This window comes from Macaca nemestrina, chromosome 5 (genome assembly GCF_043159975.1).
Source record: "Macaca nemestrina isolate mMacNem1 chromosome 5, mMacNem.hap1, whole genome shotgun sequence".
In the NCBI taxonomy this organism is placed as follows: Eukaryota; Metazoa; Chordata; class Mammalia; order Primates; family Cercopithecidae; genus Macaca; species Macaca nemestrina.
In genome coordinates, this window is record NC_092129.1 from 96,789,726 (window position 1) to 96,815,671 (window position 25,946).

The window sequence follows — 25,946 nt, forward strand, 5'->3', positions numbered from 1 at the left end:
CTTTAATTATGCGAAGAGAAGACCAAATGCATCCCAACATGTTTGCACCAGTAATAACTCAGTGCCCCACCTTTTCTATGGTCAAAATCTTTTCTCTCTCCTTGTATTTTTGCTCCTGTCATCTAAGGTATGATATAGTTGAGAATGTTATGATGACCACAGTGCAGGAAAATAAAAAAAGTATTATGACCCAAGGTAGAAATCAACAGCTTAAAGCTAAATCAGCATTTTTTGAAAATAACATCCTTGATGACCCAACAAGTTCCAGATATAACCAGAGATTTATGAAAGACACTGGATGGCCTTCTGCCCATGCATATTTAGTTATTTCTTTGCAAATACTGTTCTTACTGTGTGTTTGCCAAGTTTATGACATTAGACCCAAAGAAGACTAGAAGCACTTTAGTAAACCACACTGTAGCACAGCTGAAGGTTTGAAATTTGAATCACACTCTTATAACTACAGTTGTTAAAGGTGAATTTGGAAGAGGTTATAAGTGCAAACACTCCAAGATTCTGTGTTCCCCACAAAAGTTCTTATTTCTTAGAGTTCTACTACATGAATTAGTGTTGCAACCATTTCTAAAAATAGTTTTCAACTGTATTATCAAAGGGCCTTTTCCTAATAGCTGTTGGAGGACGATTTATATGGTCCTTTCTTAAAGAACCGCCTTCTCCAAAGACCCAAGAGGACAGCCCACTCTACTGTGTGACTACATCCTAGCCACTGCTAACTCACTCAGGATTGGCCACTTGATGTCAGAGGAGCCAATCAGAGTCCATCTCTAGATAATCTGAATGAATAGACTCAGAGCTGAGTTGGCTGATGGCCATGTCTCAATAATAGCATGGTGCCAGAGTAAACTCTTTCTGGAGGCCTCCTTTTTCTTAGATTCTATGAGATCTGTGTTTTCCCCCAGCTCCCCATCTTGAATAGATCATTTTTCCATGTCATATTCACTGACCAAGAGAAATTAAGATGAGAAAAAATTAAGTTTTTAACCCCCATTTTTCCTCCAATAAATTTGGTCATTGACACACATTTCCAGCAGGTCTTGCCCATACTCACTGATGTACGTGTGTGCGTCTCTTTATGCTGAGACAGGCAAAAATCCCCTTTGAGGCATTTTGTACATTGACAGGAAGTGATCACTTGAATAATAGACAGGAAGTGAACCATGATAGGAGAACTACCCCACACTCCCAAACTCTAACTTGCTACTGAGAATGGGCCTCAGAGCAGGTCTTCAAGAGGAAGTTCTCGCCACCACAGAGACCAAGATGCAGCTAAAACGTGCTGGGAGAGCATCTACTGCCCTCCCATCTCACAGCTTATACTTTGTGGATTTCTAGCCACAAAGACAAGCTCCCCTGCCAACTCAACCCAATAGAATGATGGTTTCTACTCACATCATCCTGGACATCGAGGTCGCAGCCAGCCTTCAGCAAGATCTGGACCACAGGAAGATGGCCCTTATTGGCAGCAAGATGCAGGGGAGTCCGGCCATGCTGTGAATGCAAAGCGAGCAATGATTTCAGAACAAGTCATCAAAGCTACTCCCTTGGGAGACAGAGGGCCTAGAGCAAGGTTTGCATGGGGGCTTTTGGATGACCACTCCCTCCTGCCTCTTTGGATTGGCAGGAGATTCTTATGGGTTAACCAAAATTCAAGTTTGTCTCAGTTAACATTGGCTATTGTCATTGTAATCAATGAACACGATATGCTCAAAATGTGAAGATTTCCTTTAGTGCATTATTTCTACTCTCTACTCATCAGACTATCAAGTAGCAAAATGAGGGGTTTTGTGCCTTCTCTTAATTTCTCACTGGTGCTAATACTGAGGAATGATGAAGTGGCCATGATGAATCTGGGCAAGAGGGGGGAGAACAGCAAGATGTCATGGTCATCAGCTCCAGAAGAGTCCAGTTAGTAACACCTGAAAATTAAAACTGTTGATTGAACTGATTAGGAAAGGTTCTTCCTCTTTTTTTTTTTTTGAGACACAGTCTGACTCTCGCCCAGACTGCAGTGCGGTGACACCATCTCGGCTCACCACAACCTCTGCTTCCCAGGCTCAAGTGATTTTTCCTGCCTCAGCCTCCCAAGTAGCTGGAATTACAGGCACACGCCACTATCACCTCGCTAATTTTTATATTTCGAGTAGACAGGGTTTCACCATGTTGGCCAGGCTGGTCTTGAACTCCTGACCTCAAATGATCCACCCGCCTTGGCCTCCCAAAGTTCTGGGATTACAGGCATGAGCCACCATGACTGGCCGGTTCTTCCTCTTTTTAAAAACAAATTCTACTCTGGGTGTGGTAGCTCACACCTGTAATCCCAGCATTTTGGGAGGCTGAAGTGGGAGGATCACTTGATGCCAGGAGTCTGAGACCAACCTGGGCAACACAGTGAGACTCCATCTCTATAAAAAATTTTTCTTTTTTTAAAATTAGCTGGGCATAGTGGCATGTGCTTATAGTCCCGGCTACCTTGGAGGCTTAGGTGGGAGGATCACCTGAGCCCAGGAGGTTGAGGCTGCAGTGAGTTGTGACTGTACCATTGCACTTCAGCCTGGGCAACAGAGCAAGACCCTGCCTTAAAAAACAAACAAACAAAAACACTAAACTAAAATTATGAAGTATTTCAACCACTAAAAAATGTAAGTAATATTCTAAACTTCACATAGCCACCAACTATTTCAGGAAAAAAGATAAATCATTGACATTCTTTGTGAACAACTCCCAGGTTCTCATTTCTCTTCCATTCCCAGAGGTAACCACTCTCTCAGATTTGGTATTCATCATTCCTTTGCTTTTCATTATATTTTTTACTACATGTTTGTAGCCACAGACAATATATATAAACATTGTGCTGCTTGTTTCAAACCTTACATAAATAGGTTTTTTTTTTCTTTGAGACAGGGTCTCACTCTGCTGCTCAGGCTGGAGTGTAGTGGCATGATCATGGCTCACAGCAGCTTCAGCCTCTTGGCTCAAGCAATCCTCCCACCTCAGTGTCCCAAGTACCTGGGACCACAGGCATGCGTCACCATGCTCGGCCAATTTTTTCTACTTTTTGTAGAGATGGGGTTTCGCTATGTTGCTTAGGCTGGTCTTGAACTCCTGGGCTCAAGTGATCTGCCCACCTCAGCCTCCCAAAGTACTGAGATTGAAGCCATTAGCCACTGTGCCCGGCCTAATAGTTTTCAACTACACAATATAAATTGGCTTTTTTTTTTTTTTTTTTTTGTCAAACCTTATATTTTTGAGATTTTTTTTCATGTTGTTCATGTAGTTCTGCTTCACTTATTAATTATTTATTCATCCTCCTCCTGATGGGCACCCAGGCTATTGCCAGGAGGTTGCAGAACACATTAGTATGTGCACCTGAGTAGGCTTCTTAGCCCCATTGCTGGGTCATAGAGAAGACCATTCGCTTCAACTGCCCTTAGCATGTCGGCTCCCAAGGTGCCACATCAAGGGTGACATCCAGAAGAAATAACACTTTTTGATGCGAATCAGCTTCTGTCTAGAGAACTGCCCTGCCAAACTCCCAATTCTTCCAATTCTAAAGCAAACATGTTTCCTTTGCTTTCCCCTACAAGTTTTACTGTGAAGAAACATTCAAACATCATTGAACCATGGCCCCACCCATGCTGAAGCACACCCCTAAGGTCTTCCCAAAGGCCTTTATTGATACTCTAGCAGGATACACATTTATGATTTGAAGAAAGCACTAGTTTGCCACAGGTAATGAGCCATGAGCCATGGAGGAAAACAGAGATAACAAACAATAAGGGATCTTAATTTCTCCCCATGAAATGTGACCAAAGCACTAGAATGATTCAGGAAAGAGGTCAGAGCTTACTTTAATCACTCCCCAAAAAAAGTGGGCTATAAAAAGCCTTCGTAAAAAGGCAGCGTCTGAGATGAAGAGTGACCTTTCTCTGGTGGTGACTGTGCTCAGCCGTGTGCTCCCCATCTCAATTCTTCCAATGAAATCATAGCTGATCAGATAGAGTGGCATGACCAGGTTCCACTGGCTGGGCCTGGTCCTCAGTTCCATCTGTCGCCACATATCCTTGTCAAGGACTTCCTGACATTGAGTAAAGTGCCCTTCACAAAGTTTCCTAAGACATTCTGAAACAAAGGGGGGTTCATCACATGAGGACAGAGAGGTGTGTGCTATGAGAGAGGTGACAGCATGGTGGGACACAAGTGCTTCTGGGCAGCTGGAAAATACAGACCAGCATGAAGAAAAGCTGCCTGGGGAGGCTGGAAAGGGGCCAACAGACCCAGGAGTACTTTAAAAATTGAGATGGCGTCTTGCTTTGTTATCCAGGCTGGAGTGCAGTGGCATGATCTTGGCTCACTGCAACTGCCGCCTTCTAGGTTCAAGCAATCCTCTCGCCTCAGCCTCCCAAGTGGCTGGGACTACAGGTGCGTGCCCCACGCCCAGCTAATTTTTTTATTTTTAGTAGAGATGGGGTTTCACCATGTTGGCCAGGCTGGTCTTGAACTCCTGACCTCAAGTGATCCTCCTGCCTCAGCCTCCCAAAGTGCTGGGATTACAGGTGTGAGCCACGTGCCTGGCAAGGGGTTCTTTTTTGTGTCTCAAGAGATCCTCCTGCCGTGCTTGGGATCCCAGATGCCCAAGTACCTCCTGGTACTCTGACCATGGAATTCCCAGCTCCCAGAACCATGAGAAGAAAATGTCTGTTGTTTAAACTACTTACTCTATGTTACCTTGTTAGAGAAGCCCAAAAGGACAAAGACGGGTTCAAAGATCACTTCTGGAAGGGCACTTTAGAAACTCTAAATTACAAACAGGATAGGCCTAGATTGGAGACACCTTTTTAATCCAAAGTCAACAAAGAACCACCAGTGGAGACATGAAAGGCCAGAGGCATCAGGGCTTAGTTTGAATCCCAGCTCTGACCAATAACTCCTGTGTCATTTGGTGCTTAATCCCCTAAACTAAGCCTGTTTTCTCATCTGTAAAACAGGAATAACCTCCGCTGCCCACTCCAGAGGCTTGAAATAAGGACGAGGTAACATCCACCATCCAGCATGGGTTTCCCTTCCTTCCAGCTGTCCTTAGCCCCCAACCCAGAGTACACCCCAACCGTTCCCTCTCCTCTTCGACACCCCACACCTTTGCCTTCGCAAAGACCAGTGAGATATTTCCAAAGTCAAATGGATCTGGGTGAAGAGTTGGATCTCTTCCAACCAGAAGGGCTATGGCTGGAGGGTCCAGGTTCCCATCAGCCAGTCCTGGCCCGCTTGTCCACTTCCATTTTTGAAATGTAAACTGTGGTTCCCAGTCTCTGTGTCCCTTCTTGGAAGGGCGTTCTTCACTGAGAACACCGTTCTCCAAACTGTGACTTCCCTGATTCTCCAGCAATGCTCCTGGCCTCCCACAGCACTCAGGCTTCCTGTCAGCAAGGTGGTGTGACATCCTGAGAGCTTCAGGAGCTGAGCTACAACAATGGCACAGGAGTTTTTCTGAGGAGGGGCTGTGTTCCCTGCTCATGCTTGGCTCCTTTTCTGGCCTCTAGTTAAAGTACAGCAATAGCAAAGGCAGTAATAGGTTTCCTATAGAAGCTGAAGCTGTCTCCTTGGTCCCCAGGGCTTTCCTAGCACAAGACCCACCCTCTTAAACATACACCACCTGCCAAAGGAGAAAAGCAAGAAAGCAGCAGACATGTACTTGGTTTTCCAGAACATTCTGTAGTAAATAGCAACAAAAATAGAGCCCTTTGGAGAAGAAGTTGCCCCTATCCAGCACACAGGAATGCCCCCAGGCATGTCTGACTAATGGGAAAGGCTGGAACCCCTCTAAGGGTAAGGGAGCAAATAAAAATTGATCCTTAGAGGCAGCTTTGAATGACTTAGACTTAAGGATGCAACTGCTCTCATTTCCATTTCCGTGCCCCTAGGACTGGCCGCTGGAAGAAATGGGAACAGGAAAAAAGGCCATGTATTATGAATGATAAGAAGTTTGGGCCAGGCAAGGTTGTTCACGCCTGTAATCCCAGCACTTTGGGAGGCCAAGGCGGGTGGACCACTTGAGCCCAGGAGTTCTATAGCCTGGGCAACATGGCAAAACCCCATCTCTACCAAAAATACAAAAATTAGCTGAGCATCGTTTTGTGCGCCTGTAGTCCCAGCTACTCAGGAGGCTGAGGAAGGTGGATGGATTGAGCCTGGGAAATCAAGGCTGCAGTGAGCTGCGATTGCACCATTGCACTTCAGTCTGGGCGACAGAATAAGACCCTCTCTCTGGGAAAAAAAAAGAAAGAAAGAAAGAAAGAAAGGGAAGAATTTTTAAAGCATCAATTTGCCCTGAGTCCTACCCCAGTTATCCTGAGTCCTACCCCAGTTATCCTCAAAGATCAGTTCAGCTTAACTCAACCCAGGCCCTGGTGAGCCCAGCGAGACCAATAATCGAGCAGAGCAAGAGACACCAGCGGCCAGAATTTATTGAACGCTTGGGTCCATTTATTGTGTAGAAGGCACTACGTTAAGAATTTTACACATGTTCGCTAATTCTATCCTCCCAATTATCCTATGAGGTGGACACTATTATCGAGCCCATTTTATAGATAAGGAAACGGAGGCATGGGAGATTCTGTCACTTGTTCTAAGTTATACAGCAGGTAAATGGAGTCTGGATTCACCCCTTAAGCCATCTGAGCCCAGCTGCCTGCTTTCCCCACCACTCTGTGCACTGCACTGGTTGTGTTGGGGGTGAGGGTAGGAGCAAAATTCTTCCCTGGCAGAGCAGGGGCTTCATGTCTTACGCCTAGGAAGCTCCCAAGTTCTTGGGTTTTTTACCTTAGCCCAGCCACTAACCTCTGGGGTTTGTTTAAAAATAACCTGATTTTTTTAGAATCTCAAGGACAATGAGAGATGGTTTCTATTTTCTCTGCATATGGTTCTCCTGGGGAGGTTGGTCTGTTGTCCTCTCTCTCTATTGGTGCGTAAGCCTCTCCCTCCAGAATCTCTGATCAACTCGCTGTGGTGAGGCCCAGGCAGTTTTTATACAGCCTCCCCCAGGTGACTCTAATGTGTGACCTGGTTGAGAACCACAGGATGGGATGAGGAGGGGCCAGGATAAACCCTCCCTGGACAGCTGCAGGCCCTTAGGCTAAACCTGCTCTTCAGGCCTGCTCCAGCAAGGGCCATACCTCTTTTACATTCTTGTTGATGCTCTCGTCAGCCTGTCAATATAAAACACCTAAAATACTACCTTGCCGCAACCTACAGCTTCCCAGATCTTCAGAGTATATAAGCAATGTAATGACATTACTAAAAATATGGAAAAGAATATCCTCTATAATTCCACAACCCAATACAACTATTATCATTTTTATCCAGTCGTTTTCAGTGCATCTCCAGGTGTGGTTGGAGGTTACGAACCACTGCCTTCAACCCTTTAAAGGTGCTGTTCCTCCAAGGGGCCCTGGTATCAGGCTGGGCCATCTGAGGCCGGCAGGGGTGAGAAGAGGCAGTATCCACCCCGACTTCCTGCATCTCCCTCTGATCCAATCAGGAAGAGGCACAGACTCAGGGCCTCGCTTCCAGGGAACCGAATCAAAGGGTCTTGAGATGTTGCGAAGCAACAACCACAAAAACGTGTCCCCACTGTCAACACCACTGAGGCACTGGCCCGGGATGGTGATTTGTTCAGGCAGGCTGAGCCCTGTGGATCTAACTCCAGCATAACTGCTGCATGGGAACATCAGAGTGACTCCGATTCCAGCAGGCAAGCCATAAATTACATGGAACAAGGGATCACAATGATGCCCAGAATGAAACGGTCCCTGCTATTCACTCTGAAGAGACCAACTCCCACTTGGGAGTGGGAACCTTCCAGGAGGAGAATTCCCGTTAAGATAATGATCTCCCACCAGTGAGGATGACAAGAGAGCCCAGCCAAAGGTAATTGGCTTAAAAGAAACCCTGAAAGGAAGTGGAGGTGTTTTCGTTCCCAGCAGGTCTCAGACTGGCGTTCAGCCTCCTTCCTGGACTCTCCCGGTAGACCAAGGCGTTACGTTAGAAATCCCTCCCCAGGAGGGGCCACGACCCTTGGAGGGAGGCGAAACAGGGCCATTTGAGAACTACAACCTACAGAAACAAGCCAGTCAACTGCCCCTGCCACTGACTGCATGGGGCCTGGGAGCCCAGGGCCATGACCCTGGTCCATCATCACTCCAGCCAGGAGGCAGGCTGGGTCCCAGCTCCTCGCTCCTGCTTCAGTATCTTGGACCCTACTTACTAAAGGGCAGGCCTTTCAGGACCTGTCAGTACCTGTCCCACGAATGACAAGTCTAACAGAGTAGGCCTGGACAAGGCCTGGCCCGACAGAATGCACCTGAAAAGTGAGAAGGAAAGGTGTGGTGCTTAGCCATTCCTGGAACACCATTTTTTTTTTTGAGACAGAGTCTCGCTCTGTCTTACCCAGACTGGACTGCAGTGGCACAATCTCAGCTCACTGTAGCCTCCGCCTCCTGGGTTCAAGCAATTCTCCTGCCTTAGCTGGGAGGCAGCTGGGACTACAGGTGTGCACCACCACACCCAGCTAATTTTGTATTTTTAGTCGAGATGGTGTTTCACCATGTTGGCCAGGCTAGTCTTGAACTCCTGACCTCAGGTGATCCACCCGCCTCAGCCTCCCAAAATGCTGGAATTACAGGCGTGAGCCACCGTGCTTGGTCTCAATGATATTCTTACGACCAGATACGACCAGAGTCAAAAGGAGACCTGCAGCAGAAGTCAAAGGAATAAAAGGGCAGAAACTCTGAAGGAACGGAGTAGGGAAAGGTTGTATAAAGGAATTGAGACTCATTGGCTCAAACAATAAAACAATTTAACCATCTTAACTAGGGACTATAACAAGGAGGGTAGCTGCATGATGTGACCCACACAAGAAGAAATGGTGTAATGGGAAGAATATAGGTTAAATTAGTGTAATCATTTCATAAAGCTTCTTCAGGAGACCCATGAGAAACTGGATCAGGGTCATGCAGTCTTTTTTGAGTCAAGTCTTTTGAGTCAGTCTGCCTGTATTATCTGTCGCATTAAGAGAGAAGTAGTAGGAGGCAAGAAAGTTGTAACACTACTAAAATAAGAGTGGCACATATTTTACAAACATAATGTTCAGAATGGGAAGAGTCTTTGAGAGTTTCATTTGGCTGAAGAGGTGAAATGAATTCTCAATGTCTCCAATCTTATTTTTGGCAGAACTGCAATAGCTGGAATTCTGGTCACTTGGCTCCTCGTTTAGATTTTAAATAGTGGAAGACCCCACCAACTTTTCTAAGTGTCTCAAGGGTCCTTTTTATCACAGATGGTGTTCCCTGAGAGCTTCAACAGCCTGGAATGGTGTAAATTTGGGTCAGAAAAGTTCAAAGTCCTTCTCAGGCTTATGATTCAATGAAGACAGTTGACATTCAAGAAAACATGGAACACATTCAAGAAAAAAACTGAAAAAGTACCATCGATCAAAGAAAATAAAACTTTACATTTAAAAACAATTTATAGTTTAAGAAGCTTTCAGAGTTTTCTTTCCTTGTTGCAAATGTGTTTTATCTACTTGTCTACTTACATGAGTGATACATCATATCTTAATCAGACAATAGGTGACAAGAAATGGCAAGGGAATAAATTCCTTGGCTGACACAAATCAGGATCCAAAACAATCTCAGATTGAAATAGGCCAATTTTAAAAAGACAAAATGCAATGGGGGCAGATGGTAATTCCTGCACTGGGGGCCAACAGTCCCATCACACAAGGATGGAAGTATTAGGATGGTCCTGTAAAATAATAATAATCATAAATTATATGGAGAGGTGATTTGAAATGTATATTGTTAGGAATCAGTTATTCCTAACAATTGGGTTTAATTGATAAGATAATTCCTTTTTTGTTTGTTTTTTGACACGAAGTCTCGCTCTGTCACCAGGCTGGAGTACACTGGCGTGATCCCAGCTCTCTGCAACCTCCACCTCCCGGGTTCAAGCGATTCTCCTGCCTCAGCCTCCCAAGTAGCTAGGACTATAGGCGTGTGCCACTGTGCCCGGCTAATTTTTGTATGTTTAGTAGAGACGGGGTTTCACCATGTTGGCCAGGATGGTCTCAATCTCTTGACCTCGTGATCTGCCTGCCTCAGCCTCCCGAAGTGTTGGGATTACAGGCGTGAGCCACTGTGACTGGCCTTTTTTTTTTGAGACGGAGTCTCACTGTGTCGGCCAGGCTGGAGTGCAGTGGCATGATCTCAACTCACTGCAACCTATGCCTCGCAGGTACAAGGGATTCTTCTGCCTCAGCCTCCCAAGTAGCTGAGATTACAGGTGCCCACCACCATGCCCAGCTAATTTTTTTGTATTTTTAGTAGAGACAGGGTTTCACCTGTTGGCCAGGCTGGTTTTCAACTCCTGACCTCAAGTAATCCACCCACCTCAGCCTCCCAAAGTGCTAGGATTTTAGGCATGAGCCACTGTGCCCAGACAAGAATTCCTTTTGAGGTAACTCAGTAAATTCTAGAAAGATCCACCAGCAAGAAGGACCAAAATATTTCAGGCAACGAAACTGGCTATTAAGGATTCCATCAGCTTCTACAGTATACTTGTCCCTGAGTGGTTGAGTGGTAAGGCATCAGTTAATGGCCCACACACTCCTCACAGGTGGTGGCCCAGACTACATTTCTTTTCCCCCAAGACAGTCTTGCTCTGTCACCCAGGCTGGAGTGCAGTGGCACGATCTCAGCTCACTGCAACCTCCACCTCCCGGGTTCAAATGATTCTCCTGCCTCAGTCTCCCGAGTAGTTGGGATTACAGGCATGTGCCACCACGCCAAGCTAACTTTTGTATTCTTAGTAGAGATAGGGTTTCACCATGTTGGCCAGGCTGGTCTCGAACTCTTGACCTTGTGATCCGCCCACCTCGGCCTCCCAAAGTGCTGGGATTACAGGTGTGAGCCACTATGCCAGGCCAGACTACATTTTTCAATGGGTTGACACTGACAGAGCACAGCATGGTAGGCCAATGCACGATGAACTATGGTTGGATATAAGGACTGTTCTTGCTTCTCTTCTGGTTTCTAACAAAAACCAGAAAACAAGAATCACTGCCTTTTCAGCAACCGTTAATATAATCATGTGTTCTTCTCTTTTAATTTGTTGGTTTAATGAATTATGGAACCATCTTTGCATTCCTGGAACCCACCTGGTCACACTGTATTATTATTCTCATAAATGCTGCATTCTATTAGGTAATGTTATAAAGAATTTTAAAAATCAATATTTATAATTGAGATTGCTGTTTCTTGTTCTTATTTATCTGTTTTTGACATTAAGATTGTGCTGACTATGTGAAAAAGTACAGCTTTCTATTTTGTTCTGTGCTTTACAATAATTTAAATAACATTGGATTTTTTGTTGTTGATAAAATATAAAACAGGACCATGAAACCATTTGGCCCTAGTTTTTGTTTTGTTTTGTTTTTTGAGACGGACTCTCACTCTGTCACCCAGGCTGGAGTGCAGTGGTGCGATCTCAGCTCACTGCAACCTCCACCTCCCGGGTTCAAGCAATTCTGCCTCAGCCTCCTGAGTAGCTGGGACTACAGGCACATGTCGCCAAGTTCGGTTACTTTTTGTAATTTTTTACAGATGGGGTTTCACCATATTAGCCAGGCTGGTCTCGAACTGCTGGCCTCAAGTGATCCACCTGCCTTGGCCTCCCACAGTGCTGGGATTACAGGTGTGAACCACCACACCTGGCCGGCCCTAGTACTTTCTAAAAGTTGCATCTTTAATCGTGTTTCCAATATTTCCTATGCTAATTAGACTAAGTTTTCTGCTTCTTCTTGGGTCCATTTTTTTGTGTGTGATTTATAAATTTGTGGTCAAATACGCATATACATAAAATCTACCATTTTAACAACTTTTAAGTGTATAATTCAGCGGCATTAAGTATATTCATGATGTTGCGCAACCACCACCACCATCCATGTCTAGGACTTTTTTGGGGATTAAATTCCTCACGTTCTTCTTGCCTTACTGTGGTGGCTAGAACTTCCAGCACTGTAGTGAATGAGCAGGCATCCCTGTCTTGTTCCTTATGACAGCAGGAAAACATTCAGTCTCTCACCACCAAATATAATGTTAGCTCTTGGTTTTTTTTAGATGTTCTTTATCACGTTGAGAAAGTTTTCCTCAATTTCTGGTTTTCTGAGAGTTCTTTTCCCAAATGGATATTTGGTTTTGTCAAATTCTTTTTCTGTACCTGTTAATATGATCAGATGATTTTTCTTGTTTAGCTCGTTATGGACTAAATGCTTGTTTCTCCCTAAAATTGGTATGTTGAAGCACTAACTTGCAATATGTTGGTATTTGGAGATGGGGTCCTTTGGAAGGTAATTAGGTTTGGATAAGGAAATGAGGGTAGGGCCCCGACAAGATTAGTGTCCCTATAAGGAGAGGAAGAGAGACTAGAGACCCCTCTCTCTGCCACACAGAGAGAAGTCAGCCATCTACAAACCAGGAAGAGAGCACTCACCAGGAACTGAATCTGTAGGCACCTTGATCTTAGACTTCCCATCCTAAAAAACTGTGAAAAATAAGTGTCTGTTGTTTAAGCCACTCAATATGTGGTATTTTGTTATAGCAGCCTGAGCTAAGGCACTTGTTGATATGGTAGATTACACTGATGTTGACTCAGTCTTGCATACTTGGAATAAATTTCACTTGATCATGGTTTATAATTCTTACACATTGCTCAATCAATTGGCTAAAAGCAGACTAGGTAGAGCTGCTACCTATTCACCCACGTACCCTAAATTATTGGCTTAGAACAAGGAAACATGTAACAGCCCACTCTCACTAGAAACAAACTGATTGGCCTGCTGAGAAAGAATTTTCAGTGTCCCGACAAGTTCCTGGCTTAATTTATTTTCTGAAACCTAAGTCATTATAACTTAAAAGAAAGAAAAGAAAAAGAAGACAACTACTAAGAGGGCCTCAGGGAATTCGCCAATGGACGCACTGGCTTCTGAGCAGAGGCCCAAGTGGGCAGCTCAGTGGCTTTGAGAGCTCCTTTCCTCTTTGGCTTCTTCATTTCACAGCACTACCAGGGTGTGGATGTGGAGAATCACCCATGCAAGCCTCACAACATGCTGATTACTGGCCTGGAAACCAGTAATCCTCCAACGCATTTTATTCAAGAAAGATACAGGTATTTAGGGAGGATTTTTAAACGCTGACACCCAGCTGTGCCACAATATTATAATGTCTCGTCTAGAGTGGTTAGGACCTACTAAATATATGTTTTCAGGGAGTTTTACTGGCACATAATCTGGGTTATAAAGCACTCAGCTGTGTAGTTAAGACTTACTTTTAAGTGCAGACTGCTAAGGCAACAGGATACAATATGGACAAATCACGGTGGTGGCAGATGGTGGATGGCTTGCTGATTGAACACTCAGGGGTTGGCGGGGCCTCTGGGCCCAACCTCCCACCAAGCCTACTAGAGTTGAGGAGAGACGCAGGCAGCAAACAGGGCCTGCCTTCACTGCCACTGAGAACCACTGTAAATAAGGTGGGCCTTTACAGAGGGCAGGAGGAAAAGATATTGTACTTCTGCATAGGCAGTGAGGGGCAGGACAGAGCAGCCAAGAGATTCAAGACGAACTCTTACCTAGATTCTTTAACAGCAGCCTAAAAGCCTCTCCTAAGATGACTGAGTTAGCTTTGGGGGCCCATCCCCAAAGTTCTGAGGCTTGTTCTCCTCAATTACAGCGTGTCTGACCTGCCACACCAATCTTCCATTTTCCCTCTCATCTGAGGCGCTGCCTCTTTCCTCCAAAGAGCATCTCCTAGGGACACCTACCTACCTTTGCTAGAAACATGAGTCGCTGTGGCGCATGCCTAATTACCATCCTTATCACAGTAAGTTAACACTTAAGACTCATATTATTGACCCAATAATTTTTCATGTGTCGTCTCATAGACAAGCCACACGACAATTCACAGCATACATTTGCCTTCCCATATTTGAGACATTTCTTTCCTGCTGATAAAATTGTCTCTAGTTTGAATCATGGCATTTAGAATATCAATATTTCATGGTATTCTACAAAGAGCAGCACAACTTCCAGATGTCTAACCACTGTCTTGGCCCAGTGCTCAATGGACAGTGTTGTCCTGCCCTGCATGGAAGGCTCTGAAACCTCAGGGGGAAATACCAAGAGCAGTGAAAAGTTCTCTGTCTTGCCGCTCTGAAAAATCCCAAGCCCAGGCCATACCCCAGACCAACTAAACCACAGCCTCTAGGTGAAGGCCTGGGCATCAGTATTTAAGGCTCTAAAGGGGGTCACATGCGCAGTCAACACTGAGAACCAGTGTTGACTTCTGTGCCTCTGAGGACAGCTGCCTCAGGTGGGGAGATGGTCTTCATAATAACAACTCCCATCCGTTGAGCTCTTTCTACATCCTTAATTACACTGTTCTAAGCACTTTGCATGGATTACCTCATATAATCCTCACCACATATCCTTGAGGTAAGTGCTGTTGTGCTGATTTTACAGACAGGAAATGAAGGCTCAAGGAGGCTAATAACTTGGGCAGGGTTGAAAAGATGGTAAATGTGATTCATTGCCTCTACTCTTGGTAAGGAAAAATTGTGAGAGACTTTAAAATGGATGACAAATTCATAGAGACAGAAAGTGGAATGGTGGCTGGCAGGGGCTGGGTGGGAGGGAGAAAAGGGGAGTTAGTGTTTAATGGGTATAAAGTTACAGTTTGGGAAGATGAAAAAAGATCTGGAAATGGATGGTGGTGATGATCACACAACTGTGTGAATGCAATTACTGCCACTGGATTGAACAGTTGAAAATAATTAAAACGGGGCTGGGCGCGGTGGCTCATACCTGTAATCGCAGCACTTTGGGAGGCTGAAGTGGGAAGACTGCTTGAGCCCAGGAGTTCAAGACAGCATGGGCAGCATGGCAAGACCCCATTTCGACAAAAAGTAAAAAAAAGTTAGCCTGGCATGGTGGTGCATACCTGTGGACCCAGCTCTTTGGCAGGCTGAGGTGGATCTCTTGAGGCAAGGAGTTCAAGACCAGCTTGGTCAATTAATATAGCAAGACTCCACCCCCACCATCTCTACAAAAAAAAATTTTTTTTAATTGTCTGGGCCTGGCCTGACAATTCTCCTTCAAAACAGTTGTAACATCTTACTAGTTTCCTCTTTAATTAATGAGTTAAATAAAATGTTAGCATATGTTCATTTTATAACTTTCTCACAATTAGCACCATATGTCAATTTTCCCCAGAGATTTTTTTATGATAAACTATAAAAGCCTAAGTTTTCCCAGTTGAGATTTTCTTCCCACAGGGTTATGCTTCTAGCTATTGTAGAACACAAGCAGATTTTCTGTTTGACCTGCCATGTAACCATATACCCTCAATGCCCTGTTTGTTTCAGTGAAGAGACACCTGCTCCACACAGTGTGTGGATGTGCTAACTCAGAGCAGAACCAAGCACTACAGCAGCCCTGCATGGGCTCCTGCCCTTGCTCTGGATGTGAGAACACACTGGGGTACTTGGGGTCAGAATAAAAGACCCAGGTGTCTTGGGAGGGAACTCCGTTTTCCATTTGGGAATGGGGGATGGGGAAGGGGAGGAGAGGTGTGGAGATCCCCTCTTCTATTCCCCTCCCATCAGCCACTCCCCCACTTTTCCCTTTGATTCCCAGGCAGCTGGCCCCAGACTCAACCCAGAGAAAATTCTACGAAACGCATGCTGAAGTGAAAAGGAACCGAGGCCACACAGGCCAAATGCACCTTAGCAGAGAGCTCCTGGAGAGAAGGCTAGAAAGGTAAGATGAGCTCAGATGGTGAAGGGTCAGGAGAGGCAGCAGACAGAGCCCAGGGTACCACTGGCATCATGTGTTTAAAGGTCAGTCCTCTCGGGCCCCTCACACACTGCTGGTGAAGTGTAGACTGGCACAACCTCTTTGCAGAGCAATTTAGCTCTAGCTGTCAAAATTGCAAGGGGATGCATGCTCTGACTCAGAAGTACCACTTAGAGAAATCTATCCCCCAAATATAATCGTACTGTGCAATAAAACCTCCGAACAGAGTCACTGCAGCATGCTTTGTAAGGGCAGGAGATTAACATAATCTAAATGCCCATCAATAGGGGATTGGTTAAGCCAATTAAAATGAAGAAGGAGAGTATAGTATCCCACAATTTGTATAAAATGGGGAAACACACAGAGCTACATCTACTTGCATGTATGTACGTAAGTATATCAGGAACAATGTAAGAAGCAGGTAAAACAGGTGCCTTCAGGGAGGGAAACACTAAGTGGTGGGGGCAGCACGGGAGGAGGACTAGGCAAACTTTGTGCCTTCTGTAGTAGAACCATTACCTACTCCAACTAAAATAAGTGTATGGGGTCCTCTGGCAGGAGCATGCTATATACAACACATTCTCCCAAGTGAAGAGTTTTACCTGACCAACCACCTTTTAAGTGTCAATTTCCCCCACGTCCTGGGGAGTGACAACTTAAAGCAAATGACTAGGAACCAGCAGGCCGGCAAACATGAGTTCAGGCTACACCATTCTGGTAAGTCCTAACATTAAACACAAACCAGGAAATCAAAAACAAAGCAAATGACCACCATGAAAGATCCTTCCTTTCCACTGCTCTCCTGCCTTGGGACACCAGTGTCGCACACCCCGCGTGGAAGTGAGGTTTTGTCGAAACTGGAAACAGGTTTCAGAGCAGGAAGCCCAGCAAGTGGCAGCAGGAGAGTCCCCCAGTGCAGAGGCTGTTCTCACTGTGTTTCTTGAGGCCATGAATGTATACCATTTATTGACTTGCAGCGTTCCCTTGAAAGTGGCTGCCAGAAAATATTTACCAGCCAGTCATCCTCTTCATTTCTGCAAACACCATCAGGTGCTCACGCTGGGGAAAGTTACTACTTTACTACAGTGGAACTCTTTGCATTTCCCTTTTTAAAAGTTGAAAGTTTATATTGGAGTACAGTAGTTACCAGCATGGGGAGACAACACAATGCAAAACCCCCACAGGAACCACAAGCAACCTACAAAGGACTTATTCAGCCTCCCGAAGCTTCTGTTTCCTCATCTGTAACAATTACACTTAGGAGATTTATCTTTAAAAAAAAAAAAATCAAGTTTCTTGAGGTATAATTTCCATTCAACAAAATTCATTTTTTTAAAGTATGCACTTTCATATGGTTGGATAAATGTATACGGCCAACCCCACAAACAAAATATGGAAGATTTTCATCCCCCCACCCAAAATTCCCTCCTGCTCCTTTGCAGTCAATCATTTCCCACCATCTCCAGCCCCTAGCAATCACTGATCTATTTTCTGTCCCTATAATTTTGACTCTTGTAGTAAGCCTGGAAGATACTAGTATGTCTGGAAATCAGGTAGCAAAAGTCCTTCAACTTTGTTGTTCAGTGTTGCTTTGGCTATTCTAGGTCTCTTGCATTTCATATAAATTTTAGAATCAGCTTCTCAACTTCTACTCCAAAAAGCTGATAGTTTTATTAAATGTTGGACATTGAGCTAAACACTCTGTCATCTCATTTAGCCTTTTTTTTTTTTTTGAGACAGAGTCTTGCTCTGTGGCCCAAGCTGGAGTACAGTGGCACTATCTTGGATTACTGCAGCTTCCGCCTCCTGGGTTCAAGCGATTCTCCTGCTTCAGGCTCCTAAGTAGCTGGGATTACAGGTGTGCACCACCACACCCGACTAATTTTTGTATTTTCAGTAGAGATGGAGTTTCACTAGTCTCGAATTCCTGGCCTCAAGAGATCCACCAGCCTTGGCCTCCCAAAGTGCTGGGATTACAGACTTGAGCCACCGCACCCAGCCTTCATTTAGTCTTGATGGCAATCTCATGAAGTCGAGATTATCCTCATTTTTCAGATGAGAACAATGAATGGCCTTGGACCACAGCTCTTAGCATTGTTGCATTCTCAGAATCCCCTCAGTGCCTACTACATTTGACACTGACTATGTGCTGAGCACTGTTCTAAGTAGTTTGCATATATTGATTCAGTTAGTGCTTAAATAACCTAATGAGGTAGCTACTATTATTTAATCCTCATTTTAGAGGTGACGACATGATGCACAGAGATAAAGTAATTTCCTCAAGACCACAGAGCTAGTAAATATCGTTGGCATTTGAAACAGAGCAGCTGGCTCCTGCATCCACGCTAATACCTTCTACACTACACCGCCTTCATCAGGAATTTCTGAACTTGCGATAAAACTCTGGGAATGGCGTGCAGGAGGCAAGGACAGAGGAGAAAAGTCCCTTTGGCCCGCCCTGCAGACAGCCTCTTTCTCTGTCTGCACTGAGGGGTGGTCAGCATAGTGGTGGAAGGGCAGGGACTATGGAGGCGCTGGAAACAAGGGTCACGAGTGTCCTACATGTGGGCCTCAGGACCACACAAAGCCGGCTCCTTCCCAGGGCTAGCACCTATTGCTGCTTTGGTCATGGGCAAGTTACTTTCTGCCTGGCACCTCCCTTTCCTTATTGGCATCTCAGAGATAAGAGCACCAGCTTGGCAGAGCTGAGGATTTCAACCAGATAGTATATGGCAAGCACCTGGCCCACTGCTGGTACAGGCACTCAACACATATTTTTAAACCTGACTTTATATTTGACAAAGTACAAAATTAATATATGCTTATTTTAATAACTGAAACAATACAATGAAAAAAATCAGGCCGGATGCAGCGGCTCATGCCTGTGATCCCAGCACTTTGGGAGGCCAAGGTGGGCAGATCACTTGAGGCCAGGAGTTTGAAATCAGCCTGGGTAATATGACAAAACCCCATCTCTATCAAAAATACAAAAATTAGCCGGGCGTGGTGGTGCACACCTGTAGTCCCAGGTACTCAGGAGGCTGAGGCAGGAGAATCGCTTGAACCCGGGAGGTGGAGGTTACAGTGAGCCGAGATTGCACCACTGCACACCAGCCTGAGCAAAAGAGCGAGACTCTGTTTAAAAAAAAAAAAAAAAAAAAAGGGAGGGGGGTGGAAAGGGGAAAAAAAAAAAGCTAATCATCTTCCTTGCTAGGTAGCCAAAGTTAACAGTCTCATGTGTCCCATGTGGTTCTCCTGGCTCACACAAATGCAGGCATACATTTGTAGAGAGAAGTAGACTTGCCTCTTTAAACTGAAGTATATCACACCATATGGTCTCCATGCTACCTGCCCTGTTGCACCTCCTGATTTTTTCTGCTTGGCCATTCTGCAGAGAACTCTAGGGGGTTCACCTTCTATGAACAAGCTCATTAGGCCCTGGGGTTTGTGCTTAATTATCTAAATTTCAACTTCATTACTCGGGGAGAGTGGTAGGTATCAAATGGAGATGAATTTTATGAATGAAACTGAATTTTCTTCTTAACCAACTTGTATCAAACAATCTTTGTCTACTTCCTTTTGGAGAAGATAAAAACTTTGGTAAAACATTCCAAGGACCAGCTTTTTTGTTGTTTTGCTTTTTGAGACAGGATATCCCTCTGATGCCCAGGCTGGAGTGCAGTGGCACAATCATGGCTCACTGCAACCTCAACCTCCTGAGCTCAAGCAATCCTCCCACCTCAGCCTCCTATGTAGCTAGGACTACAGGTGTACATCACCATGCCCAGCTAATTTTTTATTTTCTGTAGAGACAGGGTCTCACTATGTTGCCCAGGCTAACCAGCTTCTTAACAGTTCTAGGAAAAGATACTCTGCCTGGGGACTCCTAGAGGCTCTCAACTCTAATGTTATGGCCAATGCTTGGCACTAAGGAGCAATGCAAAGGGTTTATCCAGATGACAAAACACCTGTTGGTATTGAGGTAACAAAATTAAGCTGTATCAGAAGGTATCTGACTAAAGCACAAGGGAACTGGAGAGAATATGTTCATTTATAAAACCAGAGCATTCTTGCAAAGAAAAAATATATCCCATTTTTTCGTTTTAGTATCAAATATCTCAAGCAGTGCCAGCAGGGGCAACTAGAAAGACACAGAGTTGAGAGAAGTTAGGAAGCATAATGAGCCTCACTTGGTCACTGACAGGAAGCATAAGTGGAGGGATGTCAAAGACCCAAAAGAAAAAAGGATGGCTTTGGGCTTCTGCTTGAGGTGTGCACAAATGGGGCTCCCTTGTACTGATAAAGGGACCTTGGGAAGAGGACCAGGCCTCAGGAGGGGTTGCAGCTTCCAGCGTGGGCACTTCAATTTGAACCTGTGGATTCTCCACATAAAGATGCCCAGGAAGGCTGGGCATGGTGGCTCATGACTGTAGTCCCTGTTACCTGGGAGGAGAATTACTTGAGTCCAGAAGTTTAGGACCAGCCTGGGCAATATAGTGAGACTCTTGTCTCAAAAAAAAAAAAAAGAAAAAAAGAAATTAAAAATGCCCATGAAGGCAGCTGGCCATGGGGATCAGGAGACAGGGCCAAGTCGGAGATGGAGACATGGTGACCAGTCTTGAGCTGGAATAGCCAAGTGGGTGTACAGAGGGAGAGCAGATGAGTGCAGAGGGCCTGAGGAAAGCCAATTTTAGAGGCAGGAAGAGCAAAAGGAGATGGAGAAGGCACCTTGGGGAGGAAAACCAGGAGGGAGAGCTGACAGACCCAAGGGGAGCTTCAGGGATAGGAGTGCAGGCAACAGTATCAAATTCTAGCCTGTCTCACCAAGAATGCAAGCTCCAGTGAGGACCAAGATGTTTTTTCCTGTCTTGTTCACCAGTACACAGCTGAAGCTCAAAATGTATTGCCTAAATGAGGGAAGGAACAGGTGACTTGGGTGAAAGGAGTAGCAGAAAACTGAAGGGTCATGAGCCTGAATTATTGTCTCTAACAACTTGCTCCAGAGATATGTCAGACTTCTCAGCATATCCAGTGCTTTTGTCAGATTACCTGTTCCAGCTGAAAATGTGTTTGTCAACATGGTGAAGTACTACTGGTCTAAATATGAAAGTTGTGCAAATGGAAAATCATAGTTCTTAGTGAGACTTTCTCTTAAAACATGAGTTTTAAATTCTTACATGTAGTTCCCACATCAATTTCCAGCTCCCAACCCCACTTGCTCTGAAGACATGTCCTGTGCATGACAACCCACCCTTACTTAGTGAATAACATACTGGAACCATCCATTATGAGCTGAAGTAAAATCTCCAGGACAGAAGAGATGCCCTTCTCTGTGGCAGAGAAAATGTCCATGGGAGCCAGGAAATTTCAGTTCTCATCTGGGCTCTGGCATGCCCTATTTGAACAAGTCACTTTCCTTCTGAGACTTCATTTCCTCTCAAGGGAAACCATATATATCTTACAAGGCTCTGGGGACAAGCAACATATATGTGAAAATAATTTGGAAATGTTTTATACAAGTACAATCCCATTATTGGGATATCGCTTATTTTTTTTAAGTACCTGAGCAGATTGAGTTCCCAGTCAATGAAACATTTGCAGATTATATCCATGATGTGTCAGGTGCCAAGGAGTATGCTCTAATAAGCAGCAGCTCACAGGAAGTTCACAATCTAAACTTATAAACCACATAGTGGAAACATGATGGTTACCAGTGTTGGGGCTCAAAAAACAATACCCCAAAAGGAAGGCCTCAGGAAAAAAGTTTTTTTCTGACCTCTTCCTGCCCTCCTATCTCTGGCCCCTCAACTCCTACCCAGAGGCTAACCACAGAAACTAGAATCCCTCTTCCCCCAAGGCAGGTCGTAGAAACCAGAACCTCCTACCCCTAAAGCCAGCCATAAAACTTAAAAATATTACTCTAACCTTCCCCTCCTCCCCTTTCTGTGTAAAAGCAGGCCATAAAGAATTATCTAGGCCGGGCGCGGTGGCTCAAGCCTGTAATCCCAGCACTTTGGGAGGCCGAGACGGGCGGATCACGAGGTCAGGAGATCGAGACCATCCTGGCTAACACGGTGAAACCCCGTCTCTACTAAAAACTACAAAAAACTAGCCGGGCGAGGTGGCGGGCGCCTGTAGTCCCAGCTACTCGGGAGGCTGAGGCAGGAGAATGGCGTGAACCCGGGAGGCGGAGCTTGCAGTGAGCTGAGATCCGGCCACTGCACTCCAGCCCGGGCGACAGAGCGAGACTCCGTCTCAAAAAAAAAAAAAAAAAAAAAAAAAAAAATCTGACCTAGTTGACTGTAGGTCTTAACACTCGATTCCAGAGAGGGACCTGCCTCATACCCAGAAGTCAGGAATGCTCAGCTCAGAAGGGCCAAGAAGACCGTAGACAGACAGGCTGTGCTGGGTTTCTCATGCAATCAGCATTAGATCATGCCCTTTTTGTCTAATCATGTTTCTACACGGCTGTCCACACTCTTTTGAATCTAAGCATTAAAATGGACAATTTCCCCTGAATTTTTGGGTCCTCATTCTGAAGCCTCCTGTGTGTACATGTTAAATACATTTTTATGCCTCTAATACAATTTATCTGCCGTTTGTATGTTGATTTTTCAGTGAGCCTTTAAGGGCCAAGGGGAACTTTCCTCCTTGCCTCCTATGGGAGCAATGACTCTCACTCTCGAACTAGATGGCCAGGGTTTGAATAGCAGTTTCGACACTTTCTAAGGGAAACCCAGGGCAGGTTACCTGATCATTCCTTGCCTCAGTTTCCTCATCTGTAAAATGGGGATAATAGCCATGGTGAGGTTTAAAATATTTAATTGTTGTAGAGCTCTTACAAGAGTACCTAATACTTTGCAATTACTATCAAAGTGTAAGAAATTTACAGTCAATAACATTATTCCCCTCATTCTGCATAGATGGGTCTACTATGTGAGTACCTTGCTAGGCACTGGAAGAGTTAAAAAATAATCAATATTTTATGTCCACTTAGATTTTTTTTTTTCTGTCGCCTAGGCTGGAGTGCAGTGGTGCGATCTCAGCTCACTGGGAGCTCCACCTCCCGGGTTCACGCCATTCTCCTGCCTCAGCCTCCCAAGTAGCTGGGACAACAGGCACCCACCACCATGCCCTGAAAATTTTTTGTATTTTTTAGTAGAGATGGGGTTTCACCATGTTAGCCAGGATGGTCTCGATCTCCTGACCTCGTGATCCGCCCGTCTCGACCTCCCAAAGTGCTGGGATTACAGGCGTGAGCCACCGTGCCCGGCCCACTTAGATTTTATAACTATGGCAATATGTGCTATCACATTTAGTGCTTACAAAAACTCTGTAAGGTCTGTGAGGAAATTGAGACTCCTGACATGATTGGCCTAATGCGTGGTTCTGAGGTAGGGACAATTTTGTTGCTCAGGGGATGTCTGTCAATGTCCAGAGACATTTTTGGTTGTCAAAATCCAAGGGAAGGAAGTACTACTGGCATCTACAGCAAGAAGCCACGGATGCTGCTAAATACCCTACAATGCACAGCACAGCCCCAGCAGCAGAGGATGATCTGGCCCAAAATGTCAGTGACGTTGCTGAGGATGAGCAACCCTGGTCTACATTAATAAGCAGCAGAACAGGCGCCTATACCAAGGTCTTTGGCTTCCAAATTCAGTGCCTTTCTCCTCTGTCAAACACAGATATATGTAAGAGAGACACTATGACCCTGGTCACAGTGATGATGCAGTGGGGAGTTCTGAGCACCCACAGAGCCGTATGAAGGACAGAGTGCATAGAGAACAAAGTTACATCAATTAGGAGGAGAGCAAATTCCATCCAGGGTACCATTCACTGGGTGGACTTCATGTTGGTGGTGGCTCCTGAGCTGAGTCCTGAATGGGTAGGTCCTTCAAGGGGCAGAGTGGATGCAAAATGCCTTTCAGAAGGCAGTTGCAAGGAACACTATAAGCTGAGTTTCCCAACAGCAACCCTGTAAGCTCAAAGATGAGGCACTGCCTTTGAAGTTCTTAGGCAAAATAATTCGCTAAGTTTCTATACCAAATTGTCACTTAAGCAAGAGGGTAGAATAAGGATTTTTAGACATGCAGACTCTCAAAAAATTTATGCCCATATTCCCTTTCTTAGGAAGATATCAAAGAATGTGCAGTATCAAAGTTAGAATGACATGGGTTCCAGCAAACAGGGGATCTAATACAGGGGAGAGGTGAAAGGACTTCTCAGGATGATTGCAGAACTAGAGAGCAACCCAGATTAATCAGAAAGAAGGATAAATGACTCCAGAGGGGATATCCCCAGGAAGAGACTTGGGCTGATAAATATGTAATAGGTTTACTCACGGCGAATTGCACTGAGAACAGTTTCACAGAGTTATTGGATAGTAGATGAAACACTTACCAGTAAGTTTAAATCAAATTAAACAAGTGAAAAAATTAGGGTAACTATCAACTCCAGGAAAAATAATAAGCTATATATTTTTTAAAATGTAATCATACATATTTTTAAAAATGTAATCATTCTCAGCTAACCAGTGAGCAGCCTTTACGTAGTCACAATAATTATACGTTTGATTTTAAATTGTGATATTTTGGGAGGCTGAGGCAGTAGCATCGCATAAGTCCAGGATGTTGCTAATTTTTATCAGCTAGGCATGGGGAACACATGCCTGTAGTACCAGCTACTCAGGAGGCTGAGGCAGGAGGACTGCTCGAGCCCAGGAGGTTAAGGCTGCAGTGAGCCATGTTTGCGCCACTGTACTCCAGCGTAGGCAACAAAGTAAGGCTCTGTGTCAAAACAAAAAAACTGTGATATACAGTCACAACAATTTTGAGAAGAACAAAGTTGAAGAGCTCACACTTTCTGACTTCAAAACACATTAAAAGCTACAGTAATCAAAACAGTTGGTATTAGAATAAAGACATATAAACCTGTGAAATAGAATAGAAAGCATAGAAATAAACCTTCATGTATATGGTCAAATGATCTTCAGCAAAGATGCCAAGACCACTCAATGGGAAAAGGATAGTCTCATCAACAAGTGGTCCTGGGAAAGATGGATGCCCACATGCAAACAAATGAAGATGGACCCTTACCTTACACTATATAAAAAATTAACTCAAAATGGAATAAAAGCATAAACATAAGATCCAAAGCTATAAAGCTTCTACAAGGGGAAAAACTTCATGACGTTGGATCTGGCAATGTTTTCTTGCATATGACAATAAAAGCAAAAATAGACAAATGAGACATCAAGCTTGAAAACGTTTGTGCATCAAAGAACACAATCAGCAGAGTAAAAAGACAAGCTACAAACAATGAGATACCCCTGTACAGCTATTAGAACGGTCAAAATCCGGAACACTGAAACACCAAATACTGGTGAGAATGTGGAGCAACAGGAAATCTCATTCATTGCTGATGGGAATGCAGCAGTTTGGCAGTTTCTTACAAAACAAAACCCTCTTACCATGCGATCCAGCAATTGTACTCCTTGGTATCTAATGAAAAAAGTTGAAAATGTATGTCCACACAAAAAACTGCACATGAATGTTTATAGCAGCTTTACTCATAATTACCAAAATTTGGAAGCAACCAAGATGTTCTTCAGTAGGTGAATGCATCCAAAACTGTAGTATAACCACACAATGGAAGATTTTTCAGTCCTAAAAGGAAATGAACTATCAAGCCATGAAAAGGCATGGAAGAACCTTAAATGCATATTACTAAGTGAAAGAAGCCAATATAAAAAGGCCAAATATCGTATGATTCCAACAATATGACATTCTGAAAAAGGTAAAACTATGGAGACAGTAAGAAGACCCAGTGGTTGCCAGGGATTGGGGTGGGAGGAGGGAAGGGGATAAACAGGTGAAGCACAGAGGATCTTTAGGGCAGTAAAAATAATTTATATGATACTATCCTTGTGGATGTATGCCATTATACATTTTTCCAAATCCATAGAATGTATAAGAATGAGCCGTAATGTAAACTATGGACTTTGGGTGATAATGATGTGTCA

At 44.5% G+C, this 25,946-nt stretch overlaps 1 protein-coding gene across 8 annotated transcripts in view; it reads right to left on the minus strand.

Annotated features, from left to right (window-relative positions):
• Positions 1 to 25,946, minus strand: part of LOC105496436 (ankyrin repeat domain 6) — a 72,538-nt gene that overhangs the window by 36,630 nt on the left and 9,962 nt on the right. For 7 of the 8 annotated variants that reach the window (XM_071096733.1, XM_071096731.1, XM_024797488.2 and 4 more), the window contains exon 2: positions 1,411 to 1,509. Coding sequence is in view for 4 of the 8 variants with exons in the window: in XM_011766898.2 (XP_011765200.1) it covers positions 1,411 to 1,509 (99 nt within the window). In the remaining 4 variants the exon portion in view is untranslated. Of the gene's footprint in view, positions 1 to 1,410; positions 1,510 to 12,156; positions 12,178 to 25,946 lie in introns of those variants that run through there. The other variant, XM_011766848.3, reaches the window with a different exon arrangement.